Below are 19699 nucleotides of genomic sequence, written 5' to 3' on the forward strand. Positions count from 1 at the left end.
TTAAAAGACACATGTTCTTTTCAACGTAAGTATAAGTTGGAGGCAGATTTGGATAAGCTCTCAGTAGTTCATCTGTAATTGTGAGCAAACTTTATCCCAGATTGTTCAGGCCCAACTTAGCTACTCCGAGACCAGATGACTAAAAAACTAAAAAGAAGCTGTTCTGCTTTAAGTGAAGAAAGCTCCAGCCCTCAGGTGGAGCTATTTCCGGGCCCTGTGATAAAGCTCAGCTGGGAGGCTCCTCAGTCATTACTACAGCGCAGGAGGGCCCGTGCTCATCAGCATGGTAAGTGGCTACACGCCTGTGATTGTTCTAGGAAATTTTACTCATCATATTTGGGCCTATTCCCACAGCAAACAATTCTTGATAAAATTGTAATGCCAGACAAGAAATTTGTAAAGAAACGTTTGTTTCAACATCCATGTAGATGCGTTGGGAGCAGATGTGGACAGGCTGTAATCTGTTCCTCTGCAGCGTTGCTTCTTTCAAGGTAAAGCTCAGTTGATTTGTAGTGTTTCACTGCCATTAATTGAAGCACTGAAGCAACAAATCCCTCCTTCTTTTAGTTTTCACCTTTGTTTCAGGCACAGAGTGCTGATTTTTCTTTAATAATTGCTTCACCTTCATTATGCTGTTAAGAGTTTCTGAGGACTTCAGACTTAGGTAACCATTGCTAGCCTCATAAATGCCTGGCAGGATAAAGTGCACAGACATCTTCTTTTCCTTCCTTGAGTTTAGTTCTTTGGCACCACAATGACTAGAATAACTTACAGTAATTCTGTTTGGGGACTACCTTTCAGATCTACTTCTCCTTTATTTTCTTCTGTGCTAGTTTCTCAGTATCTTCAAATTTCTATTTCTTCAATGGAAGCAACATTTCAAACTGCTTCATCTTTGATTTCTCACTCCATTGGCCTCTCTGTCCAACCTTTTAAAAATCTTTAAATTGTTTTGCTTTCAAAAATCATGCCTTTCGCCGGGCGCGGTGGCTCAAGCCTGTAATCCCAGCACTTTGGGAGGCCGAGGCGGGTGGATCACGAGGTCGAGAGATCGAGACCATCCTGGTCAACGTGGTGAAACCCCGTCTCTACTAAAAATACAAAAAATTAGCTGGGCATGGTGGCGCGTGCCTGTAGTCCCAGCTACTCAGGAGGCTGAGGCAGGAGAATTGCCTGAACCCAGGAGGCGGAGGTTGCGGTGAGCCGAGATCGTGCCATTGCACTCCAGCCTGGGTAGCAAGAGCGAAACTCCGTCTCAAAAAAAAAAAAAAAATCATGCCTTTATGCCTTTCAACATGAGAGAGACTTGTGATAACAGCATATTCTGTATCTTGACTATCAATGTCAGCGTTCTGGGTGTGATTTTGTATTACAGTCTTGCAAGATATTTCTGCTGGGGGAAATGAGTAGGGGATACAAGGGATCTTCCTACAAGATCTCAACGGTTAATGCTGAGATCTCTGTAGATTGATAGGCAGTTACTCCTTAAAACTGTGTGTCAGTCTACAGAGAGCTCAACATTAACAGTTTAATTCAGAGTTAAACTTTTCTAGTAATTCAAATAATCCTTATAGCAGCATTTAATAATGTACTGTGACCTATCGGTTCTGACATTCAGTGGGCATTTAATCATCTTCTGTTTTATAGTGTGACTAATATTTTAATAGAGAATTTGGGAAAAAGGGAGAGGCTTAAGAGAAGAGTAAGATGCAGATAGTCTTCTATAACCTTGGACAGAGTTATGTTACAAGCTAAGCTCCTTAAGAGAAGAATAAGGTGAAGATAGTCTTCTATACTCTTGGACAGAGGATGCTTGTTAGGCCAGGCTATTCATACTGAGTTCAAAAAGAACAGCATCACTCTGCTTTCTGAGTTGCTTGAACAGACCATGTGAAGAGGGACAATCTTTTTTCAATGTTAGTGATTATTTTTACTGTGAATATTGTGAACAAATACCACATGTACACCTGAATTTTCCTTGTCACTGTAGCACAGGACTGGGTGGTAGCCAGTGGAGAAGGCAGAGAAATCTACACGTAAACTTTACAAAGTAAGAGGTTTTAATGATGTAGAAACAATGTTTCACCCTCTTTTTTTAAAAAAAATTTTAAAAATTGAGAGCCAAGTTTTGATCAGATTACAGCAGCTAATGTATTTACAGCACTTTAAGTTCTACAGAGGGGAGAGGAATAAGACTAAGGTTATCTGAAGCCTGGTAAGGGTATATGAAACCTGTTCAGAACAGAATGTGCTGTTCTGAGAGGTGGAATATTAGTTGGTCCTAAGCAAAGCGCTTTCTAAATTAAGTTAATTAAGTTCGATGCCTTTGTCAGAAGAGACTGTTAGTTGCTCAGAAAAGAAACAAGATGGAAGCCCTACTAAGTTAGTGAACTTGAATTGGTCATGAAGCAAAGAGGGCTGTGTTATGCCTTGTGAATTACAAAGTACAAAGGTTTGATGCCATTGAACATGAGCAGAGTCCAAGTCAGATTGCAGGGGTGTGGCTGGCTAGAGCCCTGTCCCTGCTTCCCTCTGACTAGTTAGGTCTCTGTGGACCAGTGGTCCTCAATCTTTTTGGCACCAGGAACCAGTCTCGTGGAACACAATTTTTCCATGGCGTCGGTGGTGGGGGATGGTTTCTGGGTGAAACTGTTCCGCCTCAGATCATCAGGCATTAGTTAGATTCTCATAAGCACACAACCTAGATCCCTTGCATGCACAGTTCACAGCAGGTTTAGTGCTCCTGTGGGAATCTAATGCGGCTGCTAGTCTGACGGGAGACAGAGCTCAGCCAGTGATGCTCACTCACCTGCCATTCACCTTCTGCTGAGAAGCCTGGGGATTGGGGACCCCTGTATGGACCACAGCTCAGGAGGCCTGAGGTATTTCAGTAGCAGAATCTCAGGCTTTGAGGCAGTGTAGACATGAACAAGGGAAGGGGTTCCCCTCAGCTTCTCTGTTCGAACAGCTCACAGGGTCCTGATGATGCAGAAGACCGGAGGGTCTCCCTCTACAAGACTGTTTCAGTGCCACTATCAATCAAACCACAGCAATATTAAGATCAGAGATTGCTATCACCTTAGACTTTTTAGAATTTAGCTTTTTCTTTCCCTCTCTTAAAAGAATAGATCATTGTCTGTTTAAATTAACATAATAGTTGTTTGCCTTTTAAAAAAGATGATTTAAAAGTGGGATGGGGGAGTGTGAATGCTGATGAAGGTGGAAGAAATAGCAAAGTTTAGATAAGAAAATAAAATCACTACCCAAATATAACTAGACTTAATATCTTGATGCATTTTTCTTTTAGATTTTTTATGCCTATTTTTGAAGATATTTGACATTATCCTCTATATACAATTATGTATCTTATATGCTTTTTACTTAATATGTTATCATAAGTATTTCCCATGTCATAAATCTTTTTTTTTGGGTGAACATTTAAGGGCTGCATAACATGCTATTGCATTGATCTACCATTCTTTAAATGCCCAGCAATCTGTGAATGGTTAGATTAAGCAGATTGGTTTTGGTTTTCATGCTTATGAATTATGAAGCTGTGAATGCCATCAGCCTGCATCTTTGCATTTTAGAGTCTTTTCTTTAGTAATTTGTTTATGTCATTTGCCTATCTAGTGTATGTCTCAAGTGTTTTTTTTAGAAAGTTGATACATATAAAATCAGTTTTTATCTCTGTATATTTATTATAAAGCTTTTACATTTTGGAGTTGTTAAAAATATTGCATTTTGCCTTTTAAAATTTCCCACTAGTTTTAAGTTTAGTATATATATCCATCCTTATTCAGAGAGCACATGAATGGGAAAGATAACATTTTAAATTTATCTGCAATGAGGTTTAGTACCTGACAAGGCGCTATATTGATTTTGGTTTTCTTTCTTTCCAATAACTAGCTAATTTTCTTTCTAGGCAAGTCCAGCTGATATATGTAACTACACACACACACACACACACACACACACACACACACACGCACCTCATCTATATTAGAATAAAGTGAAAGCAGTTGTATTTTGATTTGCCTTTTGTCTGTGTGTATTTGTCTTAATTCCAAGCTTAGTGCAGAGTAGGTGCTTAATTTATATTGTTAAACATTTTAATGGAATTTAAATCCCTATTTAATTTTCTCTGATGCTTAGCTGTGCTCTAGCTCTTCATTTCCATGAAACACTTTTGATTATCCTTATTACACATTCCTCTGTGTCCTTAAGTGATCTTGGTTTCTGCCATTTGTAACCGGAAGTGCTGACTAGCAGATCTCCTGTTGTCTAAACACCTGCTCAGTTCCAACTCCCCGTGGCTTATTTCAGAGGGAGTGCCTTTCCATCCACATCGGTCAAGCTGGCATCCAGATTGGGGATGCTTGCTGGGAACTCTATTGCCTGGAACATGGAATCCAGCCAGATGGAGTTGTTCTTGACAGTCAACAGAATCAGCCAGAAAATGCGAACACGGAGCACACAAATGCATCTTTCGATACCTTCTTCCAGGAGATCAGAGCTGGGAAGCATGTGCCTAGAGCACTCTTCATGGACTTGGAGCCAACTGTCATAGGTACCACAAACGTCACATTCTAGTATACTTAACTGGAGCCACACTCGAACAAATCAAGTGGGTGGGATGATCAGATTATACGGGTTCATCTGAATGAAATCACATGGACCTTTCCCAAATGTAGAGGCTTACTCAATGGCCATTTAGGGTAATTAACATGACAATCACACCTAAAGGGAAGACTAGGTTAACCTTTATCAATTTTAATTTTAATCGATTAATTAATTAGTTTTGACACAGAGTCACTCAGGCTGGAGTGCACTGGTGCAATCTCGGCTCACTGTAACCTCCTCCTCCTGGGTTCAAGCGATTCTCCTGCCTCAGCCTCCGAGTAGCTGAGATTACAGGCATGCACCATCATGCCTGGCTAATTTTTGTATTTTTGGTAGAGATGGGGTTTCACCATGTTGGCCAGCCTGGTCTTGAATTCCTGACCTCAAGTGACCTACCTGCCTTGGCCTCCCAAAGTATTGGGATTACAGGCGTGAGCCACTGCACTTGGCCTAGGTTGGCCTTCTTTACCTATGTGATGAAATGAATTAAGACCTGCTCATTGATCCACACATGGATTTAAAGAGAACACTAAGTCTTTTCTTGGGTTCAAGAGCCATTTGCTAGAAGGCACTGGCAAAGAATCGTTTTTCAATAGTACTTAAAGAGAGTTGAATATTTGAAAAGGATCCCAAAGAACAAGAATATACAAATATATACTCCAGTTATGGGGAAAACAGCACCATTTTATGATTACTAATGATGGACTTCATAATATGTCATACCAAAACTCTTAAAATGGAGCTAGAAAAATACAGGAGAAAGAGGGGCTCTTACTGACTTAAGAGAAAAGCTGGAGAGTGGGGTAGATTTGCATTTCCTGTTGTACATAATATGTTGGTGTGTAATAAACTTCGCCTACACTTAGCGGTTTTTTATTTTTTACTTTTTGAGATGGAGTTTCACTCTTGTTGCCCAGGCTGGAGTGCAGTGATGCAGTCTTGGCTCACTGCAAGTTCTACCTCCTGGGTACAAGAGATTCTCCTGCCTCAGCCTCCCCAGTAGCTGTGATTACAGGCACCTGCCACTACACACAGCTAATTTTTTTTTTTTTTTTTTTTTTATTTTTAGTAGAGATAGGGTTTCACCATGTTGGCCAGGCTGGTCTTGAACTCCTGACCTCAGTTGATCCGCCCGCCTCAGCGTCCTGAAGTGCTGGGATTACAGGCATGAGCCACTGTGCCTGGCTTTACATTTAGTGATGTAAGGCAATAATAATTACTGGTTTGAATCTACAATTTGGGTGTAGCTCAGAGGCAATAGCTCCCCTCTGCTCTGTGTAGTACTAGCTAGGAAGGCTCGAGTGGGAGCTGGGGCATCACTTTGAAAGTCACTCATTTACATCGCTGGCCCTTGGGTGCTGGCTGTTGGCTGAGAGGTAGTGGGAGAGGTGGAGAAAAGGAGAGGCTGATGAATTCAAGGTCATGATAAGAGGGAATTGAATACAACCCCATAAACACTTCAGCTGGGTGACGCGAGTACAAAGATGAATAACTGCTGATTTTTGCCCTTGATGTGAAGATGCCTTTCTTGGTCAGCTTGGACGGCTGTATGAGAACACCATGGATTCAGTGGCTTAGACCACAGTTGTTGATTTCTCACAGTTCTGGAGGCTGAAAGTGTGAGACCAGGGTGCCTGGTGTTTGGCTTCTGGTGAAGTCTGTCTTCCTGGCTTGCAGATGGCTGCCTTTTCACTGTATCCCCATGTGGCAGAGAAACAGCCTGTGTCTCTTCTTATAAGGGCCCTAATTCCACAATGAAGTCTTTACCCTTATGACCTAGTTACCCACAAAGACTCACCTTCAGAGACCATGGCATTGGGGATTAGGGATTCAACACATGAATTTTGGGGGGACACAGCCATTTAGTCCACAGCAGCTATTCTTTACTAGTTGAGGACCGGCCCAGGTACGTTCCTCTAATTCTTTCAGCACTCTGTCAGGAGACACTATTATCCTTAATTTATAGATGCGGAATTTCAGAAATCTTGGGGAGGTCAAGGAACTTCTTAAGATCACTGAGCTAGTAGAGTAGAGCTGGGTTTGGTCCCAGGCTTGCTTTCTTATTAAATCTATTGCCTTTTGACAGAAAAGTAGCCTAATCTAGTGAAGAAGAAAATATAAATAGTTATAACAACACTGTTTCAGGGAGTCATATAAAATTGCCAGTGTATGACTATTTTTTAATCTAAAAAATTAATTTTATTATATATGATATAACTTAATAGAACTTTCTAGAACAGGAATGTCCAATAATTTGGCCTCCCTTGGGCCACATTGGAAGAAGAAGAATTGTTTTGGGCCACACATAAAATATACTCACACTAACAATAGCTGATGAGCTAAAACAAAAATTGCAAAACAATCTCATATTGTTTTAAGAACGTTTACGAATTAGTATGGGGCTGCATTCAGAGCTGTCCTGGGCTGCATGAGGCCTGTGGGCTTTGGGTTAGATAAGCTTGCTCTGCAAGGCAGAAGGCATGAATAAACAGGGAGTCATCAAATATGTTTGCTTGTTTGTTTTTTAGAGAGAGAGATGAAGTCTCGCTCTGTCACCCAGGCTGGAGTGCAGTGGTATAATCATAGGTCAGAGAGCTCCTGGGCTCAACAGTCCTCCCACCTTGGGCTCCTGAGTAGCTGGGACTACAGACACATGTCGCTACATGTGGCTAATTTTTTTTTTTTTTTTTTTTTGAGACAGAGTTTTGCTCTTTTTGCCCAGGCTGGAGTGCAATGGCGTGATCTTGGCTCACTGCAACCTCTGCCTCCCAGGTTCGAGAGATTCTCCTGCCTCAGCCTCCTGAGTAGCTGGGATTACAGGCACATGACAGGCCCAGCTAATTGTATTTTTAGTAGATATGGGGTTTCACTATATTGGCTAGGCTGATCCTGAACTCCTGACCTCCAGTAATCCACCCGTCTTGGCCTCCCAAAGTGCTAGGATTATAGCCGTGAGCCACGAAGCCTGGCCAATTTTTTTTTTTTTTTTTTTTTTTTTTTTGCTAGAGATAGGGTCTCACTATATTGCCGAAGCTAGTTGCAAATTTCTGATTTCAAGTGATCCTCTTACCTTGGGCTCCCAGAGTGCTGGGATTCCAGGCATGGGCCACCACACCCAGCCTCACACACCCTCTCATGAAGGAACAGCATTTGCAGATTCAGAGCCATGAAGGAATGCCACAAGTGTAACCAGTTGACCATGGCCAGACACAGGTAAGCAGGAGCGCAAATCGGGGCATGAGGCTGGGAAGATGGTCCAGGGCACGCTCAAGGGTGAAGTTAGGGCAAAGTAAGGAAGTTGTGGTCGGAGAAAGGAATTTGCGAGTTTAAGATTTTGGAAGTAGGAGAGTTCTGAGTGATGATGACTGAAGTGGAGGGCAACTGAACGACACTGTAGTTAAGGAAGCTAAGGAGCTGTCATATAATTGTTCAAAACCATTGAAGTCTCTGAGGATATTAAGAGCACCATGCTGGGTACTGAAGCCTCTGGGAAACCTGTGCCCAGGAAGTTCGAATGGAAGGCTTGGTTACTTATGAACGGCACGTGCAACCACTAACCTCTGAGAAAATGGATTTTATGGAATAAAACGTATGAACTTATTGACCCTCAAGATTCCGATTCAACTTTGTCATGAAGAAGCAAGCTTCTGTAAATTAGCTCCCCAGTCGGAATTTAGCCTTATAGCTTCAGATGAGAAGGAAATAGTCCACACAGAATTACACGTTCACTTATAGCTCATTTATAAATATATCTTTTAAACATCCTAGCTCTGGGGGAGGTTTGTATGTAAGCTAGTTAAACATTATTTAAACTCAAATTTAATAAATATTATTTGAGAGGTTGCAAAATTGGAGTTTAGAAATTCATGCACAGGAAGGCGCGGCGAATTGAAAGAACAGCCTTGCTCTGATTAAATAGAAACACAATGTGTCTCTCCTTAGGCTGTGAGCTTCTAGGACTGGCTCGGCTATCTGGTGCCAAGGCTGTGGTGTATAATGAGGTAAATCTGCATAAATGCATGTCATGAAGCCAGTTCCGTCATTCTTCCTTATAATTGTTGTTGTTATATGGGCCATGCGTTGCGCCTTATGTTCTCCTAACAGCTCAATGGGGTAGGTCTTGTTATAATCCTTATTTATGAGCTAAAATCATTGACTAAGTAACTTCTCTCTAGCTTAGTGAGGAAGGCAAGATAGGAACCCAGGAAACTGATTCTTGAAACATGCATTTAACTACTAAGCAATGCAGTATCCCGCGGTAACCAGGGCAGCGGTCCCAAAGCCTACTTAGCCCTGAAACACTGCTGCTTAATCATCAGGAATAATGCTATTTGAGTAATTCTAAGGTGGGGATTAGGGCATGCTGCCCAGGGTTTTAAAAGGCAATGAGACCTGGCAAGGGTTGCCCTTAGTTGTACTGGATACTGCCAACATCTTAACACCAATTTCCCTGCGTCATGCATTTATGCCCATGGCATTTGGGTCGTGTGGGCATTTGAGTTTGCTGTGCCGTCCCTGTTAAATCCTCTTTTAAAGTAGATTTAAAAGATGGATATGCCTTTCATTTTTAAAACTTATTTTATTTTATTTTGCTTTTATTGAGAAGGAGTTTCACTCTTGTCGCCCCGGCTGGAGTGCAATGGGGTGGTCTCTCACTGCGACCTCCGCTCCACAGGTTCAAGCCATTCTCCTGCCTCAGCCTCCCGAGTAGCTGGGATTACAGGTGCCCACCACCATGCCTGGCTGATTTCCTATATTTTTAGTAGAGACAGAGTTTCACCATGTTGGCCAGGCTGGTCTCAAACTCCTGCCCTCAGGTGATCCACCTGCCTCAGCCTCCCAAAGTGCTGGGATTACAGGCATGAGTCACTGTACCCTGGATATGCCTTTCTGTGTGATTTTCCAGCACGCAGTTGGCTATTTGTAGATAAAAATACTTGTCTCAAAATGCCAATGTGTGGTAGGGTGAGCAGTGGGTTGAAGAGTGTCCCCCCAAATTCATATCCATCTGGAACCCCAGAATGTGACTTTATTTCGAGACAGGGTCTTTGTCGATGTGATTGGTTAAAATGAGTCCTCCTGGATTAGGGATTACTAATGTTGAAGAATTGTGTCCTTATTAGAAGAGAGGGCACAGGCACACATCCAGGGGAAAAGCTTGTGTGCCAGAGGTAGAGTCTGGAAGGGGCAGCTAGAAGCCAAGGAGAGCTAAGAATTGTGAGTCACCAGGAGCCAGGAGAGACATTTGGACTGGGCTCCCCGGGGCCTCCAGCAGGAACCAGCCTCCCAGCGCCTCAGTGTTACACTTCTGGCCTCCGGAGCTGTTAGGAAATAAATTCCTCTTGTCTTAAGCCACGCCGTTTGCTGTCATTGGTTATGACAGACCTGGGAAACTAACCAGGGATGCATGGTGGAAAAACATACTTTCCATGTGTATGTAAAGAATTCCACCCTTTCCTGGACTAAGAAAGGCGAATTCAGCACCATCTGAATTCCATTCCTGGACCACAGCATTGAGAGAAAGCATGGGGGTCATCAGGCCCACGGAGGGCCCAGGAGGACTAGCAGAAGGTGGACGGCTGAACTGCACTGACTGCCCTGACCTCCTTTCGCCCTCTGCAGATGGGATCCGGACAGGGCCGCGCCGTTCACTCTTCCACCCCGAGCTGCTCCTGAGCGGAAAGGAGGATGCCGCCAGCAACTACGCACGGGGTCGTTACTCTGTGGGGTCGGAGGTCATCGACCTTGTGCTGGAGAGGACCCGGAAGCTGGCAAGTGGCTCCCCTGCTCCTCCGAGGGGGCTGTGCCTGGGGCATGTGGGGTCCTGTGGCAGAACTCACCAGCATTATCTGCTGTCACCATTGCCACCAACCCTCTCTCCCTGGGTGTTGGCCTGGGTGCTCAGAACTGGGGAGGGGTCCTCGTCTTGCCTTTGATTACCCCTTGTTAGTAGGAAGGGGACAGAAATCTTTACTCTTACTCGGGGTCCTCTGCTCACCTGATCATCCTTGCTTCTCCTAACACAGGGTTTATCTTGTAATGAGAGACTCTCACACACTCTAAAACCTGTCACTTTCCAAGAGTAACTGCTGCTCATGAAGTTAGCAAGAGGCATGCCCTACCTGGAGTTGCGTGACTGTTTACTGACAGTCAACTCCTCTTTAAGGGCCTGAGTCTGGAGGCCCTTTGCTGAGTAAGGGTTTTGGTGTTTGGCATATCTGTTTGCTCCTACAACGCCTTTTACGCCAGCATGCCAGATGGAGCATAGAAGTTGGGGGAAGGTTACTTTGCTCCAGTGTTTTGTCATTTTCTTTGCTATTGATAAAGGTCTTGCTTGCGATCACATACACATAGACGCACAGGGGTCAGTAAAAGACAGGCAGCTATTTGTGCTCCGCTTGTAGAAAAGCTCTGGAGTGCTCTGCCTACTCCAGAAGTACCCCGAGAGTGTTTTGAAACAGCTGTTTCTTGTGGAGTTAACAATGGCAAATGAGTCCTTTCTGAAAGTCTGTGTTTCGGGGAAACGTGTTGTATCCTATCGCCACCGTCCAGTTCACTGCTTCTGGATTTGTTCAGCTGAATGCTCACATCATGTTTACTTTCTTCAGGCAGAACAGTGTGGTGAACTTCAGGGATTTTTGATTTTCCGAAGCTTTGGAGGGGGCACTGGTTCGGGGTTTACATCTCTTTTAATGGAGCGGCTCACAGGAGAATATAGCAAAAAGACGAAATTGGAGTTCTCGGTCTACCCAGCTCCCAGGGTCTCTACTGCTGTGGTGGAGCCGTATAACTCTGTCCTCACCACTCACTCCACCACAGAGCACGCGGACTGTACCTTTATGGTGGACAACGAGGCCGTCTATGATATATGCCATCATAAACTCGGTGTCGAACGCCCCTCTTACACCAGCATCAATAGACTGATGGTTCAGGCAGTATCTTCCATCACTGCGTCCCTCCGGTTTGAAGGGCCCTTGAATGTGGACCTAATTGAATTCCAGACCAACCTAGTCCCTTACCCGAGAATACATTTCCCCATCACCACCTTTGCCCCCATCGTCTCTGCTGACAAAGCCTACCATGAGCGGTTCTCCGTGTCAGACATCACTGCTGCTTGCTTTGAGTCGTCCAACCAGCTGGTCAAGTGTGACCCTCGGCGTGGGAAGTACATGGCCTGCTGCCTACTCTACAGAGGGGATGTGGTCCCTAGGGAAGCGAATGCAGCCATTGCAGCCATGAAGGCGAGGCACTCTGTTCAGTTTGTAGATTGGTGTCCAACGGGTTTCAAGGTGGGCATCAACAATCGGCTGCCCACAGTGATGCCAGGTGGGGACCTGGCCAAAGCCCACCAGGCCCTCTGCATGCTGAGCAACACCACAGCGATTGTGGAGGCCTGGGCCCGCCTGGACCACAAGTTTGACCTCATGTACGCCAAGAGGGCATTTTTGCACTGGTACATCAGAGAAGGCATGGAAGAAGCAGAATTCTTGGAGGCCAGGGAAGACCTGGCGGCCCTGGAGAGGGATTATGAGGAAGCGGGGCAGAGTTTCTGATGCATGTGTGACAGGTGCGAAGGAACGCCAAGCTACAACGGCATGCTTTGTTTTCAAGCTGTTGTATGCCTAGTGGGTAATTCCCCTGATGAGAAAAAAAACGAAATCAAATCAGGCAAGACTCTAGGTTCCACATGAAATTAAGTGGGTCAGTACCAACCACGGACACATTATTTCTGGGTCTACTGGTGCTAGTCAACTCTGTTCCCAGGGAGCCTTCGGAAGCTTAGAGTCCTTTGAACTGCTGGGTCACTTCTAAGTGGGGTTTTTTGTTTAACTAAGAGACTATGAAACCCTGAAGTTTATGCTTTTCCTTTCTGGTACCTGAAGTATGAAACAGCGCATGTTGATTACAAATGTTTTTCCCCTATATTTTTATACCGATTGAATCATAAATATTTTCAGTATGATTCTTTTTCTTCTTTTAAATATGTACCCAAAGGGCTCAGTTTGCTTTTTATGTAAACGAACTAGGGTCTTTCTAAAACTTGAATTTGGGTGTCCTGCAGGTCAGAGGTGAAAGCCATCTCTTCTACTTCCCTGTCCTGGAAGTGGTGTTCTCAAAGTGTCACCAAGCCTAACTGTGCCAGAGTCACTGCAGAAGTTTACTAAAAATGCAGATTGTTGAGCTTCTCTATGGACTTGCTAAGCTGGAATCCTGGGGGCTGGAGAGGCTGTGTCCTAAGGATTTGAGATTTACAAAAACACTCAATGGAATTAAGTTTTTGGTACTGAATAGTTCCATTTGAGAAAATAATTTACTCTGGACAAAGCTATAAGTGCATTAAAACCACTAGCGAGATTTTAAGTAACCGCAATGTTTACTTTCACTGATTGTTGGAATTAAGGCAACGTAGATGCTGCAGAGGTGCTGGGTCGGGCTGAGCTGTTGCTCTTGGACAGCTGGTAGACAATCCTATGAGCCTCATCCTCCTGCGCTGTTTAACTTGTCAGCCCTCGCCCTCTAGCTGTACTGACTCTTGACTTCAACTGGGCACAGGCTTTTGGCTCAGGTAGACGTCGGAAGGTAGGAGACACTAAAGCCTTGGCTGGAGGCATGAAGTTGTGTATCTGTTTTGAGATTCCTCAAACTACAAGGCTACTATCTTTTTGCTTGTGCACTTGGACTCAAAAACTGACTCTGTGTGTGTGTGTGTGTGTGTGTGTGTGTGTGTATGTGTGTAAGATCTATTTTTTAGAGTGTTTACAGGTTCTCAGCAACACTGAGTGGAAAGTATAACCCTCCATTTTTGACAGTCCTTGGGAGATTCTCTTACATACTAAAATCCCTCCCCTGAGATGTGGCCTTTAAGAGTGGTACTCAAACGATGTACCCTTTTGCCTGCTTTCAGTTGAAACCATTCTCACCATAGAAGCCAGTGACCACTGTTTGGTGAAGATGCCATTTAGCCCCTCTACAGTGCCAGAAGGGTGTTTTCCCCCAGCGCAGACAGCTCTCACTGAGGTTTGCTCAGTCCCCAGGTCTCTAAGTGTCTGGCTGTGTCCCCTTTGGACTCCACTCCCAAACATCACGCCGAGGGCTCAGCTTCTGCTTACTCAAAACCTCATTCTGGGGTTCTCTTTGGAGACAGAGCCTGTTAATCAAGGCGTGCCAGGATTCCTGGTGTGGCAACAGGGAAAGGAACATGACTCTCATTCTCATGTCTCTGACTTGCTGTGATCAAACATTTGGAGCAAAAATTACTTTGTCCAAATGAAAGGAATGATTTGGTCAACATTAGTGTTTCTTCACTATATCCAATATAGACTGATGGTGTCTATAGCTGGCTTTTTATTGAAGTGTGAAGAAAACCGTTACTGAGCAAAAGGGCTTGCTGCCTGGCCAACGTGGGTACAATATTTTAATTTCCTGCAGATGTGGTTCCTACTTTAAAGCCCGGTTTGAGTGCACCTGCTTCATGGAGCCTTCCAGGATCTTCTTCCTTGTGTCCTCCCTGAGCTCCCAGAGCCCTGGTCTGTTCCGTCCTAGGGTTTATGGACAGTGGAGTCACACCATGAAATCTATCACTGCACTGAAAATTTGTAGCAAGTACTCATTGACGAAAACAATTTAATTTGTATGTCATACATACTGCCTTACATTTTTATTAGGCTTTTACTAAGTATTTAACATGTATTGGCCAGGAGAGTGGCTCACGCTTGTAACATCAGCATTTTGGGAACCCAAGGCAGGAGTATCACTTGAGCCCAGGAATTCGAGACCAGCCTGGGCAACATAGTGAGACCCTGTCTGTGCTTTAATATATATATATATATATATATATATATATATATATATATATATAAATAAATGAATATAATACAAAATATGTACACACACTCACACACAGACACACACACACAGACACACAATATGTATATATATATCAGCCAGGTGAGGCATGCACCTTTAGTCTCAACTCCTTGGGAGGCTGAGGTGGGAGGATCACCTGAGCCCAGGAAGTTGAGGCTGCAGTCAGTCATGATTGCACTACTGCACTACACCCTGGGCAACAAAGCAAGACTGTCTCAAAAAAATAAAGTAAAATAGAATAAAATTTATTCTTCAATGTACATGTGCTGTTTCTCCATTCAGCCACTAGGGGACACTAGTGCTTAAATAACGAGTTTTTGGTGCTCTGGGGTTGTGTGTGCGTGTGTGTGTGTGTGTGTGTGTGTGTGTGTGTACATGAGTACTGACACATCGAGAAAAAGACTATATATTTTGTTTTTAAAAGCTAATAATCTACTAAAGATAAGAACCAAAGTATTTCTTAAGCTTTTACGTTCAGCTTGTGAATCTTATTATTTATAAGCCTAGACAATTTGTATAATCAGTTTTAAAGGGAATACACATGAATTTTGGGTCTCCTTTGCAGTCTTAGTTGAATGGTCTTAAATATTTTAGGTTGTCCACAAATTTAATATCTTCTATTTTCTCTTGAGAACGTTGACAAACTTTCCTAAGTCCTGTAAATAATTCTTTACAAATTTAATAAATTGAATTATACCTATGGTGATTAAGTACTCTTAGGTGTTCTGAAACTTTCTACACGTGATTAAGATTTGTACTTAAGTGACAAGCGTACATTTACTGACAACATTTACACTTTTAAAAATCGGAATGACACAGCCGAGTATGGCTGCATTGGGCCAAACACTCTTGGATATGATACATGCTGTATTTGAAATGCCAAGCTGGCACAGCTTCCTTCTCACAGGAGCCCCAGCACATCCTTATTTAATGGATTCACTTACAGTGATTAATTGAGTGCTCGTCACAGTTCCAGGCACGGGGCATGCAGCACTGAACAAAACAGAAACAAGCCCTGCCCTGATGGAGTTTACGTCGCAGTGAAGGTGGGGTTGGGTGGAAGACAGTAAACACAGTAAGTCAGTCAATTATCCTACAGGTTAAAGGTGGCAGGTGCTCTTGGGAAAACGTAGAGGATGGCAAGGGGGAACGGACGGCAGCTTCAAACGAGTGGGCATTGATTGTCGTTTCCAAGGAAAGAAGGCTTTGACAAGGACTTCAAGGGAGTGACAAGGGAGACTGCAGATATTTGAGGGGAAAACTTTCCTGGCAAGAGGAACTGTCAGAGGCGTTCGAACAGGAGCGACTCCATCTTGAGTGAGCGCCGGGAAAACGGGGCTGGCACCTGCTGGGCTGCGCTCCCAGAAAGTTGGGTATTCCCGGCCTCTAGACGTTTATGGCTAAGGGAACAGATGGATGACATTTACTAAACAGATCCCGACTTACTTGGGAGGGTCCTGATATCCCGATGTCTTGAGAACAGAAGCATTTGTAAGTTGGCTTTAAATATAATAATATTGATTCTTGCAAAAGATAGTAATTAAGAGAATTAATCCTTTATCACAAACCCTTGTAGCAGAGGACATCTTCCGTGATTTTTTTAATCCTATATATGAACAAGCATTGTACCCAGGTGGATGCGCTCCTGCTGTCTACGGGGGAACCGCTCCTTCACCACTGCGCTTTCTTAACAAACCCGCTTTCACTTTGCCCCGTGGACTTGCCCTGAATTCTTTTTTGCATGAGATCCAAGAACCCTCTAGTGGGGTCTGGATGGGGAGCCCTTTCCAGCAACAAAACCAGCCATGGAGATTTAGGAAGGGGGGCCACTGAGGCAGAAGGAAACCAGTGCAGTGTCCTGAAAGGCAAGTTGGAGAAAAGCCTACCCAGGAGGAGGGCGTGGGCCTGGTCCCGCGCGTTAAAGGATGGTACTAAGTCCTGCGAGGGAGGGCTGAGGCTTGGCCACTGGATTTAGAGCTGACCTTGACGAGCGGGTTCAGTGGGGTGACAGGGGTGCAGGCCTGACGAGCGGGGGTTGAACGGAGAATGGAAGACGAGAGAGTGCAGAGGCATCCTCCGCGTGCTGCTGTGGGAGGAAGCAGAGTCGTGCTGCCGTCTGGAAGAGGTGACAGGTCCAGAGCTGTCGGCCAGCTGTGGTGGCTCACACGTGTCATCGCAGCACTTTGGGAGCTGGAGGCAGGAGGATCGCTTGATCCCGGGAGTTTGAGGCCAGCCTGGGCAACACAGTGGGACCCTGTCTCCATTTTTATTTTTAAAAAAGTGTTGTTTTTAGCATTGGAGAGAGACAAACGGATTTGCCTGCTAGTGTGAACGACGTGGCGGAGGAGGTGGCGTCGGTGATGTGGGAGGAAGACAGAGGTTGTTGGACCCATGACTTAGGTGGACGAGAGGGGAGGGGACTTCGAGTGTGACACAGGTGGTCCCTGCACAGAAGCACGGACAGGCAGGAAGGCAGAGTGTGTGAGCACAGGCGCTCTCAGGGCGAAGACACGGTGCTAAGGTTTCTGTGAAACGGCGCTTCTGAAATGTTTTCTTAACGAAAAGGGAGTAAAGTCACCAGCTGAGGTCGGAAGGGGAAGGATACCCTAGAGGTCTCAGGAGAGAAGAAAATGAGTGAAAGTCTAAGATAGCAGGAGCAGGACTGTTGGAAGGGAGTGTGGTATAAACTCCGGGCCATCTCAAGAGCCCATCTAAGGAGTCCAGTGAGGATTCTAAGGTGAGATGAGACTGTGTGTGTGTGTGTGTGTGTGTGTGTGTGTGTGTGTTGTGCGTGTATAGTGTGGTGTATGTGTATGATGTGATGTCTGTATATTTGTGATGCATGTGGGTGTGGTATGTGTGTGTGTGGTGTATGGTGTGTGTGTGTGTGTGGTGTGTGATGTGCTGTGTATGTAGTGTGTGTGTGTGTGTGTGTGGTGTGCCTGTATAGTGTAGTGTATGTGGACAATGTGATGTGTGTATATTTGTGATGTATGTGGGTGTGGTGTGTGTGTGTGGTGTATGGTGTGTGTGTGTGGTATGTGTGTGTGTGGTGTGTGATGTGCTGTGTATGTAGTGTGTGTGTGTGTGTGTGTGTGTGTGGTGTGCCTGTATAGTGTAGTGTATGTGTACAATGTGATGTGTGTATATTTGTGATGTATGTGGGTGTGGTATGTGTGTGTGGTGTATGGTGTGTGTGTGGAGTGTGTATGTGTGCGTGGTATGTGGTGTTTTTGTGTGTATGTGGTTTAGTGTGGTGTGTGGTATGTGTGTGTGTGGCGTGTGATGTGTGTGATGTGGTGTGTATGTCATGTGTAGAATCCACCCTGGTGTTTAGACTGGCAAGGAGGGAGGAGAGGTCGGGAAGTAGCAGGAGGGATGGTGAAAAGGTGGCAGGACCCGTGGATTACTGGCATCAGTGGGGCTGAGAGATGACTGGAGTTGCTGTCCTAGGAAGGCGAAGCTGGAAAGACAGGCCATGGCGGTCAGAAAGTTTGTGACTTGTAATGACAAAGTCATGGGAGTGAGTGGCGAGGCAGGGTGCGGGTCAGGGTCGTGGGAGTGGAAATGTTTAAGGAACTGAGGGGTCAGGGTGTAGGAGAGGTCGGTCATCTACACGTGTGCTGAAATCACCACAAATTAAGACAGGAGCCCTGTGAGCAAGACTGATGAGTCAAAAGCTAAAATGACCAAGAAATGAGGTGCTATGGGAGGCCAAGGGGGGCAGATCACCCGAGCTCAAGACCAGCCTGGGGAACATGGCAAGACCTAGTCTCTACAACAAATACAAAAATTAGCCAGGTGCACTGGCACACGCCTGAAATCCCAGTTACTCGGGAGGCTGAGGTGGGAGAATCTCTTGAGCCTGGGAAGGACGGGGCTGCATTGAGCTGTGATCATGCTGCCGCACTCTAGCCTGCACGACACAGCAAGACCCTGTCAAAAAAAAAAAATTAAAAAAAAGAAATAAGGTGGCCTGACCCAGGTGTTGATAGGTGATAAAAACAATGGCAGTGGGGGAGATTCAAGCTGATGACTTGAGGTTCACACTGGCGAATGATAGCTGAGGTGGGAAGGAGAGAGAATATTAAATAATATGCTTTCCCTTGAGGAAAAAAATACATCATCCCGTAGCTTTTGGGTTACCTTACACGGATTAATGTTTTGTCTCTTGCTTTCTTAGCTTGCTGAGGCTTTTTAATGATATTGATCAGGCTCTGACTGCTCTTGGCAACTCTAATGGAGTCCTAGCAGTTGTCTATCACGAGAACTTCGTTAACTAAAGAATGAAGTGTTCCCTTCATTCTTAGCCCACTCAGATGTGATTCATGTTATTATCTAATTTTCAAGTCAGATTACAACTGTAATTCTTACGAAGGTAGCTAGCTACATCATTTGATTAGATTTTATATTCCTTAGGCTCTTGACATATGTAAATGTCTTTTTAGTTTACTATTAACTAATCTTGAACTTGTATATTTCACATTTCTCGAAATTGTATAAAATGTCTGATTGAATGGTGGGTATTTCTCAGCTTTCCCTGACTGTCTGGTTACAGCTTCCGAAATTGTTGAACTGTCATGAAGCAGGTACCTTTGTTTGCAGTTGATATTTGTTTTCAGCATTCCTTGTTAGCTAGGCTGGTCTTGAACTCCTGGCCTCAAGTGATCCACCTGCCTCAGCCACCCAAAGTGCTAGGATTACAGCTGTGAGCCACTGTGTCCAGCACTTAGAGACAGAGATGCTGGGTAATAACTGGGCTCACTCACTAGATAAATAACTTATTCATGCATATCTGCCTTGCAGAGTAATTAAAAATTGTGTTTCAGAAAAACAACAAATTATTATACTCGAGAAAGTTCCACACACAGCGTTAAGTTGTTTATTCAGCTGGGTGCCGTGGCTCACTCCCGTAATCCAAGCACTTTGGGGGGCTGAGGTGAGCCCAGGAGTTTGAAACCAGCCTGGGCAACACAGGGAGATGCCTACTCTATAAAAGTTCAGAAGTTCATTTTATTTACTTATGATTTCTTACCACACAGAAGTGAGAGGGGCCACAGCCCCTTTTTTGGGAATCTGGCCCTGGGCTTTGCAGCCAGGAGGCCATCAGAGCTCCTGCCGATGTCCATTTCGAGTGGAATTTTGCTCCTACTGAAGGTTCTCATCTCTGCACTCCTTATATTTCTATTTTTATACTAACTGCGATCAC

General features: G+C 44.5%; 1 protein-coding gene across 1 annotated transcript; it reads left to right on the forward strand.

Annotated features, from left to right (window-relative positions):
* The first annotated feature begins 248 nt into the window (after nucleotides 1-248).
* On the forward strand, nucleotides 249-14384 carry TUBAL3 (tubulin alpha like 3). The gene is made up of 4 exons (XM_074405115.1): nucleotides 249-286; nucleotides 4327-4570; nucleotides 10246-10398; nucleotides 11236-14384. The coding sequence occupies exons 1-4, from the start codon at nucleotides 284-286 to the stop codon at nucleotides 12174-12176; spliced, it is 1341 nt and encodes a 446-aa protein (XP_074261216.1). The 5' UTR covers nucleotides 249-283; the 3' UTR covers nucleotides 12177-14384.
* The last annotated feature ends 5315 nt before the right edge of the window (nucleotides 14385-19699 follow it).

The sequence above is a fragment of the Saimiri boliviensis genome, chromosome 8, assembly GCF_048565385.1.
Source record: "Saimiri boliviensis isolate mSaiBol1 chromosome 8, mSaiBol1.pri, whole genome shotgun sequence".
NCBI classification, from domain to species: domain Eukaryota; kingdom Metazoa; phylum Chordata; class Mammalia; order Primates; family Cebidae; genus Saimiri; species Saimiri boliviensis.